Source organism: Sceloporus undulatus, chromosome 2 (genome assembly GCF_019175285.1).
Source record: "Sceloporus undulatus isolate JIND9_A2432 ecotype Alabama chromosome 2, SceUnd_v1.1, whole genome shotgun sequence".
Classification (NCBI taxonomy): domain Eukaryota; kingdom Metazoa; phylum Chordata; class Lepidosauria; order Squamata; family Phrynosomatidae; genus Sceloporus; species Sceloporus undulatus.
Window position 1 is genome coordinate 239,646,868 of NC_056523.1, and position 22,525 is coordinate 239,669,392.

Here is a 22,525-nt window from a genome sequence, read left to right on the forward strand (position 1 = left end):
TTCTGAGTAATTGCACAAATCAGTTCTGAGAGATGCATGCATCTGTGATATGAGTGCATAAGATACATCCTACACCTTTTTTTTTTCAACTGAGTATGTGGGGATTTTGTATTCATAATCTAAATATACTTGAAATATTGCTGGTTTTGTAGGGGACACAAATTGCTTGTTGTGGTTTTTTGACATTAGTTTGAAGTTGTTTAGGTTCATGTAAATAGGGTTTTTGGATTTACTTCCCTCACTCTTGATCCTGAATACATACTCCTCAATACCTAAGAGTAAACATGATAATTTCACTTAGGCCACTGAGATAACTCAACAATTTTGTAGAATTGGGTATCTAAAATATTTTGAAGCTTAGTAAAATAAAAATAAAGAGCAAGTTCTATCATCTCTAAAAAAATTGGGTCTGTATATTTATTGGCATTACAAAACATAATAATAATGTGTGTAGATAAATAAAAAGGAGGAGAATATTATTTCCAGAAAGCTAGGTTTTGAATGTGCACCTATGTTGCTGCCAAATATATGTGAACGGAAATAGAGATCATTATTTTTATGGCCTATTCAAAGCTTAAAGATTTCATTTCTCAGAGTAAAAAAAAATGAATTGCTCTTTCACACCTGTCCTTTGGACTCTAATTCAAGTTAAAGTTCTAAACATATTTTTAATGACAAGAAAAATTATAAGGAGGTATGGGAGAGAGAAAAAATACATGAGAACTGGAAACAGCAACATGTTTCCAAAATAGAGAAACAACTGACAAATACACACATATCAAATAACTCATGTCAGAAAAACATCCACAAATGATCTGCAATGTTGGTCTTTAATACTGTGTTGTTGTTTTTAAGTCACTAGTACAACTATAGCTCTTTTTGGACTGGGAAGGAACAAAAGGCATCAAGAAGCAATATAAGGTGTAGCACAAATCAGCCAAAAATAGCCAGTCTGAATGAGCTGGAATTGTTGTTTTCTATGGCAGTCCTGGTTTCTTATTCACAGCAACTTGATCTTTCCAACACATCAGACAGCAAAGAATCATAGAATCATAAGCAAAGATTCAGCTGCTTATCTTAATGGCTGGGCAGACCCATATGGGTACAAGTGGTCCCCGAAATAACTTGGTCACAAGCACTTTTTTGCTTTAGAGATAAGGAACAGCATTTTGCATTGGGCCTCAAGTAAGATAATTGTTGTTACATACATCAATTGTCTCATCTACACAATAAATTGTGCCACAAGCAACGGAATTTTGTATCAAATGAAGGTTACAAACCATCTTCAAAGGCAGCTCCATATAGGGGACATTGAAAACAGTCCATGCCTGAATGTAATTAGTGCACAGGCAACTCTGACAAGGCCTGCTTTCTCCAAATAGGGCCATAGCTGATAAAAGCTACCAAAGCAAGTGAAGAATTAAGCTTTGAAGAGTTTTACATTCATGATACCAGGTTGGAACCAATTGATGTCATTCCACTGATGCTCTTTGATCCAACAAAGGCTTTCATCAATGAAACAGAAATGGCAATTCTACCTACCTTTCCAGAACCCCTCCCAACTAATCTAAAAAGTGGCATGGTATGCTACAACACTGAAGAGGAATCACCAAAAGTCAATTTCATCCTTGTTCTGTCAACAGAAGCCTGAACTGGATTGAAGAGTATTCTGTCATCAGAGTCACACCAGCTGGATACAAGCCACTGAATACAGGTTTTACAAATTATATGTTGATATACAGAATTTTACAGTGTAGCTATTTAAAGTACAACATGTATAAAGTGCCTATAGAAATAGTTTGATATATTTAGAGTGCAGTATATAATACTATATAATAATGGTGTTTAAAAATTATGTCCTTTTGGATGCCTTAAAGGAAATTTAATTTAATTCAGATGCCTTAAATATTACATTAATATTTAATTTTGCATCTTCTCTGTTATATATTTATATTATATCTTCTGGTTTCTGTTCTTAAAGAGGGACTTTCTTTCCTCCCCCGTCCTCCCTTTGGTCTTTCTTTGAGATGAACAATGCTCAAAGAAAGAATCCTACTGAAACTACTGTTGGAAAGAAGGAGTTCTTTTCACCTCCCAGTTTGTGTGGAAATAACTCAGTGCTTGGAGCCAATTTTGCTGGCATTCTAGTCTTTTAAAATTCAGCATGGTTGCTGTTAAAAACTGGTTACTGACATGCATCAAGCAAATAGATGACAGTATAAAGTTTTGAACATGCCTGAATCAAACAATCCAAAATCACTGTTTTTTTCTAGCTATGTCACAGAAAAATCTTTGCTACTTGGTTAATCTTGGCAAGCATATTTTCAAACTAAAATGTTTTAAATTGAATCTCTTTTGAGAAAATCTTTATTTTCTAAGAACAAGGGGAAATAGTTAGTATGTAAACATTTATATTCAGCAGTTCTAATGTCTGCATATACCTCCTAGTTCAGCATTAATATTGCAGGCTCAGCACAAATTAAAGGAGGCCCTGGCAAAACACACACAAAGTAATTGTCACTGGATCATCTGTTTTACCAACATTAACAAAATGTACTCAACTAAAATTGCTCAACATGTTGCCCACAGAAAGACACGTCTCCAGCCAACTAAGATGAATATCAGCAACATTAGCTACATAATAAAACCCACAGAAGTCTGAGGAAATGTTCCATCTGCCATTCTTTAAAATCTTAAAATCTGATCTCGTCTCTATTTATTGATCTCAGTTTAACAAAAATAAACCTCAGAAACAGAAATGTCATAAAGTGGATTTGTGATGACGAGGCAAGTAGGATAGTTAATGGCAAAGTTTGCATTGATTTCAACACTTCCATTCAAATATAGTTCTGGGAACTAGAGTTCATCAGTGAGATCAGTAACAGTAGACAAGCAACCATAAAGAAAAGATCCCACACCATTAGTGAACTTTTCTACAGCGCAGTCGTACACTGGGGGTTCTTTAGCCCGCCCAGCGTTATCCTGCATATGTGCATTTCCGAACAGTTCAATGGGATTTATATGTCTTATATACGTATTACAGCTTTTATGGAGCAACAGAGAGTCCTCATTAGCATCCTACACAAAGCAAGTATGCAACTAGAAACATTTTCCAGCATATTCTGCACTGTACAATGAGTTAACTTGCAAAACATGTTGATTCCCTGACACTAGAAAGTTTGAAAAGCAAGAAACTATTATCCTGTTTTATTTCTGAATTCCATTTAACAGGATTTTTTTTTACAATACATAGGAATGACATTGTTATGTATACGTCTGCATACAAGAAAAAAATCACCAAAAATGATTAAAAAGAAAAACTACAGATGCAAAATAAATGCCATATATGAATGCCTAAAATAATGTACTATCTATAAAACATCCAACATTTCTTGTGTGACATACAGATGTTTTTATTCTGTCTTGCTATGTAGGAAATACACATCATCATCCAGCCAGTCTCCTCCTCCTGATCATCATCATCTTATTGCTTTTCCAAATTCTTTTATAACATGTGCAGTAATGGGTTTTTTAACCATACCCTACATACTATTCTTCAATAGATGAGATGGTTTGTTGTTTCCAATTAATATTATCACAGTTCTCAACACCACATTCCCAATACTGTATAATATTTTTTCTCATTCACCACATCTTCACTTTTTTCAAATAAATGAATGACTCCAGATTTTTTTTCCCTTAGATTTTATCCTCTCAATCCAAAAGCTATAGTTCTAGTTAACTGTCAGATAATGTTCCTGGTATTCAACATCTGACAAAATTAAGAGCACAGCATACTATACATAACCCTGCTATTGTAGATATCAGGGTATTCATATTAACAAAACAGTATAATTTTTATCCGACTTTTTTTTAAAGCTAACGTACTATTAATTTAATTTACTGTGACAATCTCACAAATGGGATAAAAGCTACAGGACTCTTATAACAAATTTATTCCTGTGCAGACCAGTATAGCACTATACAGTCGGCCCTTGGTATCCACAGGGGATCCCTTCTGGACCCACCCCCACCGATACGAAAATCTGTGGATGCTCAAGCCCTATTGTTCCAAATGGCAGTGCAGCCACTAGGAACAACTAGATTGAAGTCCTCCCTCCCTTCCTAACTCTTCCTTCCTTCCTCTCTCTCACCTCCTTCCCTCCCTCTTCGAGGCTTCTGCCCCAAACTTAACTTTGGAGGTGGTTTGGAGGCAGAGACTGGAGCCCTGTCGGCTAGAGGGACTGGAACAGTGTTTGGTTCTCAGAGCCTGGAGGTTCCGACCAGGGTGTTGGGTCTGGGGGGGGGGAGACTCTGAGATCCAGGGCTCAGCCTCCGCACTGGCTCCAGCTCCCTCTGACCAATGAGGCGCCAGCCTCTGTCTCCGAAGCACCTCCAAAACCAAGCCTAGGGCAGAAGCCTCAAGTGGGAGGGAGGACTTCAGTCCAGTTGTTCCCAATAATGGCACAGCTGCACACACGTGCCACCATTAGGGACAATGCGGGCTTATCATCCACAGATGTCTAAATCCATGGATGGCAAGTCCGTGGATACTGTGGTCCCACTTTACTGTTAGTACACTAAAGTATACAGTAGGAGCCCTCTGCACTGGCAAAGATAAAATCTGACGTTATTTCTGAAGCTCTAAACCTTCACTAGCTCATTATAAAATCAGCATTGGTTAAAATTAAGACAATTTGCTATTTCAAAAATTCTACACATCTTCTTCCAACTTTATCATTTTATCTAAATTCACAAAATCCTTTGCTTAGCAAATTCTTATTTATAGCTTTTTTATTAGAAATGTAGTTTGGCTTACCAATTTGGCTATTTTTCCATAATCAATCCATCTTATTGTTGCAAAATTTGTTGACTCTGCACAGTTGAAACCATGATTAAATCCTGCATGATATCCATATGGGAAAGTGATCATAAACTCTCCTGCCTCCTGTGTGACCTAGAAACCAAAAGAACATTTTTAAGTGTCAACATTTTGCCTTTGATGACAGAATCAATGCTTTCCTATGATGCTCCCTTTCACCAGTGTAGTGAGAAATTCAGTGTAGTCAAAATGGCTTCATGCATTTCCCAAAAATCTTCTTCCTCTCATTAATTTACTAAAATCTGTAAGCATGTTAGGCATGCTTACAATTCAGAATTGGTTTGTACAGAACTCAGGCAACAGTAAGGGTTTTCCCCACAGATTTTCTTTGTTATGTATGGACAGGTTGCTTACCTGTAATGGTATTTCTTCGAGTGGTCATCTGCGAATACATACAAATGGGTTGTACTGTGCCTGCGCAGTGCTGCTCAGAAAACTTCTAGAATCACTGAGCAAAGTTAACTTTGCAACTTTTTGGTGGTAGTTCCGCCCATCCCTTATAAGCCCCTTACGTTCCCGCTCTGTCCCCAGTTCCGAAATTTACGCTGCGTGAGCGACATGCGAATGAGCCAATGAAGAGGAGGACACTGAGGGGAGGACGGGAGGGATTTGTATGTATTCGCAGATGACCACTCAAAGAAATACCGTTACAGGTAAGCATCCTATCCTCCTTCATGGTCTCTGCGAATCATACAAATGGGTTGAGACTGACAAGCTTAGGTCAGCGGCGGAGAGAGTGTCATGAGACCCAAGCAAGGTTCAAATAAAGGTGTGTTTATTAATCACAACAAATTGTCTGAACCAAGAACTGTGTCAGTCATTCTTTTGTACCTCAGTAAATAGCACTCATCAAGTGCAAGACACATAAATAATACATTGGATGAAAGAACCCGTTATTAGTATTTCAATAAACAGTACTTAAACCTGAGTTTGAGGACATAAGCACAAAACAACACATTAGCTCATGCAAGACCTGACTCCTTGGTTCTAGCCTTATCCTTTTCTGAGGACTTCGGCTTCAAACCGGCTCCATCGGCCGCTTGCCTTTTCAAAGGTTTTTCGGCAGTGGTACTTGGCTCAGTGGTGGAGCTCTGGACCACAGTGGAAGTAGGCTTAACCTTGGCACCCTTGTCCACAGACGCAGGAGCAGCTGGCATCGATTCCGAAGCCACGGGCGCCAAACCCGGCCGGTCGGTATCCTGAGGCTTAAGGACCCCTTGATAGATGGCCATAATTAACTGGGAGTCATGGTTCTTTCTAGCCTGAGGGGTGAGGGACTTGCACAAGGCACAAGCTTTGGTGTTGTGATTTTTGCCCAGGCATAGGAGACAAGAAGAATGGGGGTCCTGTACTGGGATCTTACCCCCGTAGACATCACATTTCTTGAACAGTGCCAGAGACATCTTCAAGCTGAATCGAATTCCAAAAAGGAGTCAAAGACACGCCGAATGGTCAACAATATATGGGTGGGTCAGAAGAAGAATGGTCAAGAACGGTCCGAGTCAAAGTCCAGTGAACAAGTTTGAATAACACAGAGCAAAGTTCCCCAAGCAGCTAACACGGCGGAAAGAAGGAACTGGGGAAAGAGCAGGAATGCAAGGGGCTTATAAGGGATGGGTGGAGCTACCACCAAAAAGTTGCAAAGTTAACTTTGCCCAGTGATTCTAGAAGTTTTCCAAGCAGCACTGCGCAGGCGCAGTACAACCCATTTGTATGATTTGCAGAAACCACAAAGAAGAAAAAAAGTAATAATAACAGTTGTAGTAGTAGTAGTAATACATTTTATTACTTTCCCGCCTCTCCTCAAGGCTTGAGGCAGGGTACAACATATTAAAATACAAAACACAATTTAAAACATAAACCCACAGTTAAAATACAAAACTATAAAAACAATAAAATGCATTCATAGAGTACATATACAATTAAAAAGTCATGATTTTAAATTGACTGGGTACGCTTGACAGAAGACATGTGTCTTTAATGCTGTTTTAAATGCTGTCAGCATTTTCAGCTGTAGTATCTCTTCCAGCAGGTTGTTCCACAGTCTAGGGGTGGTAGATAAAAAAGTCCTCTAGAAAACCGTTGTCAAACTAGTCCCAGCTGGTTGGAGCAAACCTTTCTCAAAGGACTGAGTGTAAAGGGTGAATTGTATGGGATAAGGCGATTCCTTAGGTAACCTAGACCTAACCATGTAAGGCTTTAAAGATAATAACCAGCACTTTGTACTTTGCCCATACAAAGCATGATGACAATTATTCCTGCCATGGATACTAATGCAGATCTTGGAAATAATACATTAAAATACTGTTATTTGTAACTCTTTGCTTTAGTGGTTTTTTAAGAAGTAGTAACTTAGGGTAGTGGTGGCAAATGTTTTAAAGACTGAGTACCCAAACTGCAACCGAAAACCCACTTATTTATTGCAAAGTGCCAGTCCCTGTGGCTTTCTAGTAACAAACTCTGGCAAACTTTGTGCTGGAGTGACTGCATGTGTGCCCACAGAGAAGGCTCTGAGTGCCATCTCTGGCACTCATGCCATAGGTTCACCACCACTGGCTTAGGGAGTTAAAGAGTCTGAGGTCATTTTAAGAAGTTTTATTTAATTTTTAGACTATTTTCTTATTTTTAAAATGAATTTTTAAAAGCCAATCTAAAAACTAAGGAAAAATTAACACAGCCTGTAATGAGTCACTAAATAGTTTTGGAAATTGTTACACTTATGATATTTGTAATGACTTGGTTATCAAATTACTTTTACAAAGGTAACTTTCCAACCTTTGCTCTAATGTGTGCTAAAGCTGAGGACTAGCCAAACAGTAAAATTATACCATGCTGCCCACATGTGAGCCAGTGGTTTGTCTTCGAAATAGCATTGCTTAGGAATGGTATTCCTCTCAGCTACAGTCTCACAACTAGAGACCTGTTGTAATGAACAAGACTGCCCTTGTGCTTTGCGTTTTTTAATATTTATCAGTTCTGAAATTCTAGTTTTCAGATTTCAGAAAAGTTTTGTGTATACCTTCTCAAATATTTTTGCAATCTTCAATTATATTTTGGAGGGTTTTTTTGTAAGAATATTCTTTGGTCATGCAAATAAAACTTATTTTTATTCAATTGCACACTAGGTAAATGACTGTTTTTTTGCCAGAATATATGAACCAGAAAACCAGAAGAAAACTCTAAGGGTGGCAGTCACAAATTTAAACTTATAATGGTATGACTACAATAGTGTTTTCGAGGATTTATTATGAAGTAAGAAACTATGATCTTATCTCTAAAGTTACAGTTCTGTGTTAACAGAGAGATGGACACTGTCTCTGTGTGCTTAACTTGGATGTTAAAGAATTGCTTCAGAAGATTAAAAGCAATGAAATCTTCTTAAAGAGAATAACTTCCACATGGAGTAAGGTGTGTGTTATGGCCCTTTTCAAACACTGTTCCACTATGAACAAATAAAGACTCACCATTTCCTTTTCCTCAGCAGCAAAGCTGGAAGTGGTGAAAAAACATCCCTGCAACAGATAGGCTCCCACTCTATAGCAGTAGTTCTCAACTTTCCTAATGCTGCGACCCTTTAAGACAGTTCCTCATGTTGTGGTGAACCCCAACCAATGGTCTTGGTTCCTAAGACCATCAGAAATATGTGTTTTCTGATGGTCTTAGGCAACCCAAAGGGGCCACAACCCACAAGTTGAGAACCACTGCTCTACAGCAACAGAACAACAGCAGTCAGAGAATAAGCTGGCCACAGCCATCTCTACTAATGCACTTTAGCATAGGCTTAAGAAACAGGAAAAATTCTCTACTTTCATATGGTGAGTTGGCTGCCTCATACGCTTTGCTTTTTTTGTGTGTGTGGTTTTCCTGTTCCTCCTTCCTAAAGGTATCTTTTCCACAGGGGCTTGTCATGTCTGTGAATTTCTTGGAACTATCCCAGCACAAGAAACCATTATGAGTACCTTTCTTTAAGGCATAATGCACTATGATGCTATGGCTGTGCCTATCATCAAGTAGAATGAAACAGACATCTCAACACATCTGGGGTGTCATGAAAGGACATGAACATTTTATTATTGTATTTTTGCTATCAGGGAACAGAAGAGGTGCTTCTGGAATTTTCTGCATGATGTGCTTTAAAATTAAGTAGTTTTAGGTATGCTATAATGTGATATAAGTTAAAGGGGGGCATTTGTGGCTCAGTCTCAGGCAGTAAAAAGTCTTGGGGTAGCCTTGCATCATTTTCTGTCTGGTTGTCTAATAAAAAGTCATTCTGAGTAACTTTTTATGAGCTCTAAACTTAGCCGATAAGAACAGTCCTACTGCCTTGCCTACATTTAGGCCTGTTACAGACTGCCAAAATAAAGCTGCTTCAGGTCTCTTTGGAGGTATGCAATTTCAATGATGCATGGGTCCTAAGAGTCCGGAGGTCGCGCCAAAGCCCCACTCCATTCCTAAGCACTGGAGTGCAGCTTTGGTGCAGCTTCCTGATTCTTAGGATGCATGCATCATTTAAACAGCATACCTCCAAAGAGACGCGAAGCAGCTTTATTTTGGCAGTCTGTAACAGGCCTGAGTCTTCTGGATATTTTAGTCCAGCTCCCAAAACACCAGCCGCGCATCCAAAGATTTGGAGGTGAAGTGCAAAACCCCAAAAGGAGAAAAGTTTGAAAACTTCCATCTTCCTCCCAGACCATTATGCAGCAGTAAACTAAAACTGAAAAAGCTGTATTCAGAATGAACTTTGTACTTGTCTTTATTTGTTGTTGTCTGCCTTCAAGTAATTTTTGACTTATCATGGCCCTAAGGTGAATCTATCACGGGATTTTCTTGGCAAGATGTGTTCAGAGAGTGTTTGTCCTTGCCTCTGAGGCTGAGAGGGTGTGATTTGCTAAAGAAGACTCAGTGAGTTTCCATGGCTAAGCAGGGATTTAGAATCAAACAATCATAGAGTTGGAAGAGACTTCAAGGGCCATCCAGTCCAACCACCTGCCATACAGGAACTCACAATCAAAGCACCCCTGACAGATGGCCTTCCAACCTCTGTTTAAAAACATCCAAAGAAGGAGAATCCAACACTCTTTGAGGCACCGTATCCACTGTTGAATACCTCTTACTATCAGGACATTCTTCCTTATGTTTAGATGGAATCTCTTTTCACATAGCTTCAATCTATTACTCTGGGTCCTATTCTCTGGACTAGCAGAAATCAAGCTTGCTCCATCCTCAATATGACACCCCTTCAATTATTTAAACGTGGCTATCATGTCAACCCTTAACCTTCTATTCTCCAGGCAAAACATACCCAGCTCCCTAAGCCACTCCTCACAGGGCATGATTTCCAGACCTTTTGCCATTTTGGTCACCCTTCTCTGGACACGGTCCAGCTTGTCAACATCCTTTTTGTAATTTGGTGCCCAGAACTGGACACAGTATTCCAGGTGAGGCCTAACCAGAACAGAATAGAGTGGCACTATTACTTCCCTTGATCTAGGACACTACACTTCTATTGATGCAGCCTAGAATCACATTGGCCCTTTTAGCTGCCACATCACATTGTTGACATGTTCAACTTGTGGCCTACTAAGACTCCTAGATCCCTTTCACTGACTACATAAAGTGAAAGTGCAGGCTATGGAGAATAAGGAACATCAGGACTTTGTGTCATTAGCTCTTGCTCACCAGTGCATTAACACACTGACAGAATGTAAAAGGGTTGATAAAATGTTATATGGAGGATGGTCTAAAAACAAAACATATAATATAATAGAACATTACTATAACTCTGGCATTCTTCTAAATAATAATCACCTATTTTTTGAGACAGAGCCATGTTCACTGACTTAATGGATTCAGTGCTGGAAGAAAGTCTTCTAAGTCTGACAGTGTGAGGATTACATAAAATAATCCTTATAGACTGATACAGGAATCAGAAAGCTACCTTTTACTGAAACGGGCAATTAGTCCATCTAGCCCAGTACTGTCAACACTCACTAGCAGCAGCTTTCCAGGCTTTCAGGCAGGAATTTTTCCAGCAGTACCAGAAAAAATAGCAGAGAATGAAAACAGGAACTTTATGAACACAAACTATATACTCTGCAACTGACCTACTGTCCCTACCCAGTCTTATCCCTAAGGTGGACTTGAGATACAATGGAATCTAATGTATATTTTAGTGTATAAGTCTAGAAATTTTAGTTTAAAAATTGACCCAAAAATCCTGAGTTGATTTATCCACGGGTCAATGTAAGTACTGTACTTTAACTCTTATCAAAAAAAGGAACCATCTCCTGGTGAAAGGCAAGAGTGGTCCCCCTCTATTCTCTCATCTGACCAGTCTTTAGTGTGAGCACAAACAATTATGTCTGCTGGAATTTTTAAAGTTCTTTAGTATCGTTTTCCTTTGCTTCATTCTTTTCATCCTTTGTTACATGCCCCTAAGTTTTAATCTCAACTTATCCATGGGTCATATCAAAACCCATAAATTTGGCCCCAAAACCTGTCCTCGACTTATACATGAGGTGGACTTATAGTTGAGTATATAAAATATTGTAGGTGATTTATCACAGATCAGCAAGGATTTTTTATTCCCACTGTTTAACAGTAGCAAAAACGAAATGATTATCTTCACCTAAAGTAAAGTAAAAGATGTTGAGATAGCCTAGAGTAGATTCTATGTGAAATTACTAGGGATGTGAAGAATACACATTGCTATTTGCAACCCGAATGAAAACAGACCATCTTGACACTTAAGAGATCCCATTAAAAGACCAGCCATGGGATTCTTTGGATTTTGGGACTACACTGAGAAAGGTTAACCTTTGCAAAAATATGCATGACTTCCCTCAGTGGACTGCCCTCTATGTCCTGTCTAAAGCATTCAGAGAAAAACAACTCAAAAAGGGTTGCATTTTCTTGACATCCACCCAAGGTTTGCTTTGCTACAGCTTGAAAGTTGTATTTCTTGCCATGATTTGTCATCAGTGACTTCATCTCTATGCTAAGCATCCTTGTTTCATTATCTTTTCTTTTCACATATTTCAAACTGTCTTTAACTGTGGAGAAGAGAGGGGAAAGGACCATGGAGATACACAATTAGATATTCTGAACCAAGCCAAAACTTAATTTTTTACAATTTTGGCATGGAGAAAGTAGACCCTGCAATGTTGCTGACAGCTCAACATCTACCAGGAAAAATCAACACAGACTGCCTGCTGGATAGATTACAAATGAATGTATCTGCTTACAACCACCAACCCAATATGTAGCTGGTGACCAGGCCATGTGGCCAAATCCCCAAAGCCAATAATAAAGACAATGCTATGAGGGCAAGATTGTAAAATGTTCATTCCCACTTATTTCCCTGATGCCCACATGACAGTTTTGGAATAATGAACAACAAAGCAGCACATCATTTGGAAAAACAAACCTTGGGGACAACTAAGCAACTGACTTAACAAAGACAAAACACAAAAACCCAGGCTTCTCCTTTGGTAAAATAATTTCTCAGTGCCTTCAACCCACAACTAAAAAAAGTTTATAGCACAAGAAGATAAATATTCATCATAAAATATGGGAATTATTGGTGGACATGAAAGACAAAATGCACTTGGCACTTCCACTGGATTAACAGAAAATAGGAGATCCATTTGTGTATGTATACTAACTAATACACATAAAAGACAACACATCAGAAGGCATACTTATTTTGTATATGTCTGTCTCTCTATTTCTCCATCTCTGCCAAGCACTTTTTTCTTACTGATATTGGCTCTCCAGTACAGTAGGAAAAGTTTTGATTTTACTTTGTTCTCCCACTGAGATAGTTTCTCTCTAAATCTCAAGAATGGATTAAAACACTACTGCCTTCAGTTTGATCCATCTTAGTAGTCACCCCTATTCTCAATCAACCAAGAAACAGACTAGTACAGGAAAGAATGAGGATGGAATGGAACTTTGTGGAACAGAAGTGTCAGCAAGTATCCTATCTTACAGTTTATGGAAGAAGGAGGGGAAGGTTGTGTGGTTTCGATGTGATTGACAAAAAGAATATTGTAATTCTAGGTTAATATTTTGTCACATACACAGGCATGTATTTAGTCAAAATAACAACAGAACAGAGAAATTATATATAGCAATAGTATATCCATTTTATATAAATATTGTGTTACCTTATAGTTCCAATACAAATAGGTAGCAATTGCATACTGTCCCTAAACACAATCACATAAATATGTAAGCATGCACAGCACACAGGTGTGCATGCTGAGATTGTGATTGGAGTTTTTTTAAGAGTGTGGTGTGAGTGCATATAAGTATGAATACTTTCTGTGCCAGCAATTCCCAAATTTATCTTGTCATTCACCCCCACTGATGGTAGTTTAGCAGGTGTGCTGTTGCAATAAACGGCAGTTCAGCTGTCACCTGGTAGGCGGAGGCTGGCTTATCAGTGTTCAGCACGTTTCCAGTTCTATCACTCCAAGCCACAAGAGATCATAGCCTGATTCTCTCTATTCACATTCTCACAGAAACCTATTAATCAGAATTACAGCTGGGTATAGACTGCTCTCTGGTGGTACAAGGTGACATAAAATAGTATTTAACTATTTGCAATTTTTAAATGAGAAACTGGGGAGTCTCTAGTCCTCTAATAATAAGGGCAAGATAGAAATATCTTAAAACCAGTGAATCAGTGAAGTGGTAGTTGAATGACAAAACCTGCATGCTGGATTTCTTCAGCTTCTGTAAAAATGAGTCAAAACAGATTACATAGGAGTCTTCTTGTCTAAACTACTTGACAGTCTTACTGCTACTCCAATGCTAGAAGATATACTGCTATGACTTGGGCTTGAGAAAGATCTAAATTGCATGGTTTTATTTTATATATGCAAAGGAATGTAGAGAAAATATGTGCTGCACATATATTTCGAATAAAGAAACTACATGCCCAGAAGATATGATTACAAATAAGTAAGTCAGTAAGCCTAAGGGGTTACTTCTCTCAAACAATTCCCAGATATCATATTAGTAGAAATTTATTTAAGTAAAAAAGACAGAAAACATCCCTAAAATCAAAGCATCAATCATATCCAACTGTTTCATAAAATGTAAACATGATATAAACCACACGATAACTGTGGTGATCAATAACATGTGTAGCATGTTTTTAAAAGCCCCTCTTTTTTGTGCAATGATCTCTCTGCACTGTCTCCAAAGCGAGGGAAAATGCCAAATGATTTCAAGAGGCATTTCCAGTAATGCTCATTTGAGAACATTACAAGTTACTACTGACCAATTTGGAAATGCATAATTTCCCATTTGGTGAATTAATGCAGACCTAACTTAAAGTAGGATATAAATGTACTTAATGTAATATGTATATATGGGCAAGACTGCTTAAAAGAGAAAATAAACCTTTATCCGTAGATCTGATTGATTGGGAGCCTTCTGTAAGTTTAACATCCCAGGAAGGTGCCTTACAGCAGTGCACAATGTACAAAAAAGGCTTCATATGACCCCTTCAAAGATGTGTATTTTAAATTGCTCCAAAGTGAGTCATTTCTTTATTTCATCTTTCACACATCTATCTCCTGTTTTCAAATAGTAGTTCCATGAAGGTATACATTAATATACTGGAACTACCCAACCCTTAAAAATGAGTAGGTAACTTGTACAACACAGAATATGTATCAGTCAACATCTGAGCTGGAATTTATCTTAAATAAATGATACTGCCTAAATCACCACATAGTTTTATTGAAAAGTCGAGATAATGGATAAAGACCCCAAATTTACTCACTTTGTCAAAAGGAATTCCGTATTTTTTCAATATTGATGGAGAAATTAATGTCATTTTATGGCGTAGAAAAGCATCACATCCTTGAGAGCTGCTTGGGAAAAATCCTAATAAGGCAAACACAAACAGAATTGTATTAGTCATAATGAGAATGTTTTAGTAATTTGTTGGGTCCACAATTATAAACCAGCGGTTCAAATCGATAATAGAAGCAATGTTGTATGTTAAGTCCAATCCTTGACAAAAGGAAATTTCCTTGACAAAAGGAGATTTTTATAATAACTTTATTACGGCCATTTGGCCAGCACAAAAAACGAGGTTTTGAAGGGTTTTGTTTTGAGAGCCATGTCATGGAGTGGTTTAAGCACTGGAGTTTGACACTGGAGACAAGAGTTCGAATCCCATCTTGGCCATGTAAGCCCACTGGGTGACCCTGGGCAAGTCACACTCTCTGAACCTCAGAGGATGGTAATGGCAAACCCATTCAAAGAAATGTCCCAAGAAAATTCTGTGATACGCTCACCTTAGCATCGCCATAAGTGGAAAATTACTTAGAGACACACAACAACAAATGATTTGCCTAACAGAAATTGTGTACAGCAAAGCAAATAACAAAAATATAGACATGAAAGCAACAGTAACTGGCACTTTAAAACTGTTGCATGCCACACCTGTTCAATGCCTATGAATTCATGTAAAAACATTTTAAAATATATGCTTGGACATATTTCATTGAGTGTACTTTATAGCAGCAGTGGTTGCAGAATAGATTAGTCACAAACTTGTTGAGATATAAAATTGATCACTTTTCCAGATGATTTTAAAGTGTAATGATTGCACTACTGGTTTACTGTGGTGTGAAATTCAGGTGTCTTCCCTTAAAGCTTTACATCTTTAACTGCACTCTGCCAGGACTCAAAACAGGGAAGTCTGGAGAGGTATCACTAGGTGAGATATGCAACCACACAGTGATGCCTCTTCTCATAATAAATACAATGGGTTCTGCATTATGGTGAGCTACCGTACATACTGAATAAAAGGCTGAGAAATTTGTGCCCCAAAGTTGACCCAAAAAACCCAGGGTCAACTTATACACAGGTCAATAGGCTTGCCCTTCAAGCCTTGTCCCCAGTCTGGCTGTCTCCCAAGAGGACAGCCGGACCGAGGAGGAAGAAGGGTGGCAGCTTGCCCCTTGAGCCTCTTTGCCAGCCCACTATCTCCCTGAGTTTTACCCTTGACTTATCCACAGGTCACATTAAATTCCTTAATTTTGGTCCCAAAACCTGATTACAACTTATACATGAGACTGACTTATACTTGTGTATATACAGTACCTGCGACATGTATAATATTGCCACATTTTTGTTCATGGAAAGAGGGCAGCACCAAATTTTTAAAATATAGTACTTTAAAAGGTATGCAGACAAACCACAAATGGTACTGAAAAGTATAGGGAATTTTTAAAAACAGGAAATCTCCCACCAGATTTTGGCAGAAAACTCCTTCAATGGAACAATAATTCTATTCATTGATTTATTGGTGTCTTACTAGAAAAGCTCAACAATCTACAGTCGGCCCTCCACATTTGCATCTTTAACTTTGGCTGATTTGATACTTGTGGATTTTATTATTATGTTCTCTCTAGGAATCTCTAGGTCCTCCAGTACAACTCTGCTTCACATTGACCTGGAGGACCTAGAGATTCCAAGAGAGGTGTTCTCTCATGTTAAAAAATAGTGCTTGTTTATTTGCAATTTTTCCACATTCACGGGGGTCTTGTGCTCCTAACCTCAGCGAATGTGGAGGACCCTGGAGAATTGTTTTTATCAAAATACATTGGGGAAATTATTATTTTAATAAAGTTCCCCATTATGAAGCTTGCCGTCTAACCCCCTCTAAGCATCTGCAGAATTATTCTCCAAAAGTAACTAAAACCTTCCAACAAGAACAAAAGGGCAAAAGAACCCTGAGCATATCTAGTCTATCTTTCACTAGTGAAAGGAATATCAGAACCCAGTGTTCCAGTTTCTATAAAAGAGTTTGTCCAAAATGGCATGACAGTGTTTGTGTAATATATGCAGCCAATATTGAGAGAACACAGAAGATTCTACAAAACAATAGTAGAATGATGCAGAATCTATGTCTTCTGTTTGGCACATAAAAAATCCTTAAAACGTTCCACACTCCTGGAGTGCTGCCTTGTACACTGTCCCTTATATTCAATCCCTATCTATTTGATGGTTAAAAGTAGTTTACAATGGTAAGGACAAATGCTGTAACTGAGGGGGGGAAAGGCACTTTGTTCAGCCTGCTTGCTGAGTTATTATAAATACAGCATTAGGAATACTTCACACGTAAAGTACTATGTATGGAGCATCTCCTGGTCATGTCAAAGAGATAATCAGTATTGTTCTCAATAGCAGAAATCATCTGTTAGCAAGGCTAGAGCAGGTAAACAAGGAGGAGATATTCCCGATGTACGCTGCTGCTGAAGCCTCTGATAAAAATCATGACTTTTTATAACAGAAGTTAGCATGCTCTGGGAGCTCTAAGGCCAGTGTTCACATGTTAGGATCCATCATGGGTGGCATCAGCACCAAAAGAAAAATGGGAGTATCAAAAGTACAAGCAAGATTGTAAAAAAAAAAAAAAAACCTTTTAAACATTGTTTTGTCTTTATTTTGAAAAACAAGGTTTAGGGCAGGGGCTGAGCTTTGCTTACATACAAAATAATTGCTCTTGCAGACATCTAGGTGTAGAAATTTCCATTTTCCTACCATCTGGGGCTGGGGGAGGGACTCCAATAGCTACAGAAAAGATCCTGTTAGTTTGCATTCTTACCCATGTTTTATGAACTGATATTGATTCTGCATTCCAAAGCCTAGTGGTCTCAGAGGCCTCGCAATAAAACAGCATCACAAGGACACCTGCAGTTCTGAATAGAATCCTGATAGTCTATGAAAGAAAATTTCATTGGGACTCAACCGGAAGCAAAGTCCTGCACAGGTCAGCAAATAGGGATCTAGGAAGCCAAGCCAGATAGAAGACAGAGGCTGGACTCTTTATCACCTAAGCAGCCCTTAATCAAGGCAAACATTCTAACAGAGCCCCAAGTTAGAATGTCTTGTTACATGACACATGGATTTGCTAAACAAAAAACTGAATCTTCCTCATAATGTGTTATAGCATTTAATCAGTATCATGATGTCAACAAGTTGTGCATTTCCCTGCCGCATCTCTCAACCACCAATGATGCAGCATGGCATGATTTAGGGAAACGCATTATACTCTGACATGGGTTATGTGATGCTACAGTTGTGAAGGAGAGAATTTAACACAGGAATGCCATTTTTACAGTGCAGTCCTGTGTCATATAAAACATGCACTGTTGTCCCTTCTGATTCATCTAGGATCCATTCCAGATCCACCCACCCCCGCAGATCAGAAAAAAATGCAAATATTGGAGCCCCATTGTTTTTAATGGCTTCACGTTCTCGCACACGCGCCATTTTGTCCCTCCTGGCTTCCCGTCCACAGAAATTCAAAACCGCAAACAGGAGGTCAGCAAATCCAGAATGACAACTGTATTTCTGTCAAGCATTTATATAACTTAACCAACCCTCTACATAATAAACCAGAATTAGAAGGAGGAAGACCATGTGTAGATGCCTTGATCTCTAGTATGGGAGAAAAGCATCCAGAAATACCCTCTGGTGGCCTGGGTAACAGGTGCTATAGTAGAGTTATACATTCCAATTCTTTACTGTATATAAGGAATTTGAACCCAACGCTTCAAATGTGGAATCATACAGCAGGTCTTCTTTCTCTGAAAATAGTTGTGTCATATTGGATTTGTGAACAACACTGAGTCTACATGATCTTTGAAGCAGTTTCCTCAACTTTGAACTCCTAAGACAACTGGGTAAATGAGACAAGAGAGATTCAAAAGGTCCTGCTTTTCAGACTCTCGCATCACCAGTCTTTTACACTTAAAGCGTACATGAAACATGCAAAGTCATTGATTATCACACAATAGCATACCTATATTAAGGCATTCAGTTGCAATGCTACACCCAATGAACATGCTTATTTGCCTTCAAGTCACCTGTTAATCTATGGTGACCCCATGAATTTTGTAGGGTTTTCTTTGGCAAGGAATACTCAGAGTTGGTTTCACTAGTTCCTTCCTCTGAAATATAGCCTACAGCACCTACTATTCATTGGCAGTCCCCATCCAACTACTAACCAGGGCTGACACTGCTTAGCTTCCAAGATCAGGTGGGATCTAGTGTCTTTAGGATACTTGGGCCATAATGCCTATTATTTACCACAAATTGTCATTTCAACTGATGAACCACAATTCTAAACATTTAAATGGATATAGGACTGCAGCCTTACCATACCTGCACTTCAGACAACCAAACCATTAATTGCAAAAGGTTCATACAGCAAAAGTACTGTATGCCAAACCATACTTCATTTGCCTAGACAGTACTATTTATTTTAGGAAAGACACCACTAAAGATTGGTATTTTCAAATGCAAGAATAAGGGAAAGCCTATCCATTAGCCACATACATTGAATGAACTCATCACTCTTTTTAAAAATCTGTAGGTTTGTGCTGCATTAAATAAATTAAATTTTAAATTAAAATCAATGAAGAAAGAAGAGTCTATTTAAATCTCCTTCTTTATGGATTTGTAATCAGGGCCTGAACAAATGTGGTGACTGGTCATAAGTTAATTTAAATTGGAAAACCACTGGAGTAAGGTAATGCACAGTATTTTAAGCCCAGCATATCAGTTTAGAATGTATATTTACAATGACCCTGGAAAATAATGCCCTATATCATCTCAGCACAGGGGAAAACACAATACACAATGCAAGAAAGATACTTTGAAAGCCAATCTTCTGTGAATATTTGAAGCAGAAAATATGTGCAACACCAATACTTTTTTTCTTAGAAATTCTAAACTCTCCAGTGTTTCACAGATGAAAACCAAAATATTCCTTTGCATAAGTGGCTGGATTATTGGGTGTGGCCTGATTAACAATGGGGACAAACTCACAAAATATGCAAGGGCCAAGGAAATAAATTATCCATGAACCACTCTGACATTATAAATAAATAAATAGAATGTTATGGAGATAACTCTTTCACATTGTGATTCTAGTAACATAGCTACCTTTCAGAAAATGTTACACATTTGGCCCTCCACATTCACAGGGGTTAGGGGAACAAGACCCCCCACGAATGTGGAAAAACCATGTATAATTCCCCCCCCCCCCCCCCCGAAGCCAGTTAAAGGGATAGGTAGATGGGAGATGAGGAGCAGAAGCTTGTGCTTCTTTTCCCCCCTCTCCTATCCCTTTAACTGGCTCCCTGCCCCTTTCCCATCCAGATTGCTGCCTTTCCCAGGCAGTGATCTGGCCAGCAAAGGGGAGAGGAGCTTCCACCCCTTCACACACCCTTTTCAGGAAACGGTTGTTGGGGATGGAGGCTCCTCCTCCCTTTTCCAACTGAATTGCCACCTGGACAGCCCAGGCATCTGCTCTAATGGAAAAACTTGGTCGCTTTCTTAGTCAGCATCCACTAAGATATATGACCACCTTGTGATTTAAGACCCTAGACTGTTTCCTGACTCTGATATCTTGCTTTGTTATTACTGTAGTTGTTGTTGCTATGTTCTTCCAAGTCGTTTTAGACTTATGGCAATCTTAATCACAGGGTTTTCATGGCAAGTTTCTTCAGAGTGGGTTGCCATTGCCATCCTCTTAGGCTAAGGAGTTTATCCCACGGACTTTTAAGTTAACTGCACCCTAACAAGATGCACCTGGGATGCATGATGCAGGCCAGAATTATCACACTTAATCTGCATTTAATTTCGCCAGCCGAATGCAGGCCAACTGCATCCTGGGGCCCGCTTTTCAAAGTTGAAAACTCCTGGCTTTGAAAAGAGGCTTGCTGAGTGTGCCTGAGACCCAGGATGCAGCCAGGATGTGCTTGCCCAGCAAAATTACATGTGAATTAAATGCGATAATTCCCGCCTGCATCCTGGCTGCATCCCGTTAGGGTGCAGTCAGGTGAAAAGTCCATGCGATAAACTCCTAAGAGAGTATGATTTGCTCAACGTCTTATCTTCCTACTCCTCTGCTTTGATTTATGGCTCCTGACTCCTGACTGTTTTATTATCGGATACAGCTTATTGCTTCGGCTCCTGCACTTTTGGCACTCTGCATTCTGTTGCACCACCTATTTCTTAATCATCAGCTGAGTAGAAATGTGCCCCATTAAATGCATCACACACAGAATAACAGAAGCACAGAGTTGGAAGTGGCTTAATGGGCCACTGAGTCCAACCTCCTGCTCAGTGCAGGATCTCCAGCTAAAGTAGTGATTTCCGAACTTTGGTGCTCCAGGTGTTTTAGACTTCAACTCCCAGAAGCTCCAGCCAGCTTGACCAGCAATCAGGAATTCTAAAATCCAAAACACCTTGAGGACCAAAGATTGGAAATCACTGAGCTAAAGCATCCCCAGTACGTAGCTGCCCAGACTCTTTTTTAGGACATCCAGAGATTCCACCACCTCTCTAGCCAATTGGTTCCATTGCCGAGCCACTCTTACTGTCGAGAACTTCCTTTTAATGTTCAATCAAAATCTATCATCTTGTAACTTCAAGCCATTATACCAGGTCCTACTCTCTGAGGCAACAGAGAACAGGCCTGTCCCCTCCTCTCTGTGACAGCCCTTGAAGCATTTAAAGAGGGCAATCATACCACCCCTCAGTCTTCTCTTTACCAAGGTGAACATGCCCAACTCCTTCTACCTCCCCGCATATGTTTTGTTCTCTATACTTCTCATCATCCTTGTTGCCCTTCTCTGGACCAACTTGTCTATGTCCTTAAAATGAGGCATCCAGAACTGAACCCAGTACTCCAGAAGACACCTCAGCAGTGCTGAATATAGTTAGATTATTACTTCCCTCAACTTGGACATACTAAAATAAAATTCATCTTGTTCGCTGTTTGCTCAAGCCTCACACTGCTGGTGCATATTGAATGTATGATCAACAATAATTGCAAGGTCTTTTTTATATGTAGTATTGCTGAGCTATCATATTTGTTGTTGATGTTGTTGTGTGCATTGAAGTTGTTTCCAACTTATGGCGACATTATCATGGGGTTTTCTTGGCAAGTTTCTTCACAGGGGGATTGCCATTGCCATCCTTTGAGGCTGAGTGAATGTGACTTACTCAAGATCATCCAGTGAGTTTCATGGCCCAGTGAGTTTACATGGCCAAGCTGGGATACAAACCATGGCCCCCAGAGTCATAGTCCAACATTCAAACCACCACACCAACTTATGGTCGCCCTATGATGGGGTTTTCTTGGCAAAAGTTATTCAGAGCAGGTTTGCTATTTAATTCCCCTAGCACTTTGAATTGGGTCCAGAAACAAATTTACTTCTTTCAAGAAGAAAATTAAGGAAGATTTACATCTCTAAAATGGCGTGGGGTTGGGAGAAATCCAATCAGGGCAGTATTATTTTGGGTTGGCATTTTTTCTTAATCTAACACCTTTCCCCTAAAGCTGCTATTTGCTCCACAAAGAAAACAATTGAGCCAGTATAAAAGCAACTGCATACTTCCCCCACAGAGCAAAAAGAAACTTGTGATGACAACTTAGAACAGGAAACTAGGAAAGGCGTAACCCCTGTGTTGCACCCCAACAAAAAATGGGAGATCTAACTATAGATTCAATGTCTCATCTAGTTTGACCATTAAATCCATAATATATTATTATTATTATTATTATTATTATTATTATTATTATTATTATTATTATTATTA

The 22,525-nt window shown here is 39.0% G+C and overlaps 1 protein-coding gene across 3 annotated transcripts in view; it reads right to left on the bottom strand.

The window, feature by feature from the left end:
* KDM4C (lysine demethylase 4C) overlaps positions 1-22,525 on the bottom strand; it is a 287,512-nt gene that overhangs the window by 203,532 nt on the left and 61,455 nt on the right. For all 3 annotated transcript variants that reach the window (XM_042451543.1, XM_042451544.1, XM_042451546.1), the window contains exons 8-9: positions 14,679-14,782; positions 4,820-4,957 (exon numbers count right to left, since the gene is read on the bottom strand). In XM_042451543.1, coding sequence (XP_042307477.1) covers positions 4,820-4,957; positions 14,679-14,782 — 242 coding nt within the window. The remainder of the gene's footprint in view (positions 1-4,819; positions 4,958-14,678; positions 14,783-22,525) is intronic.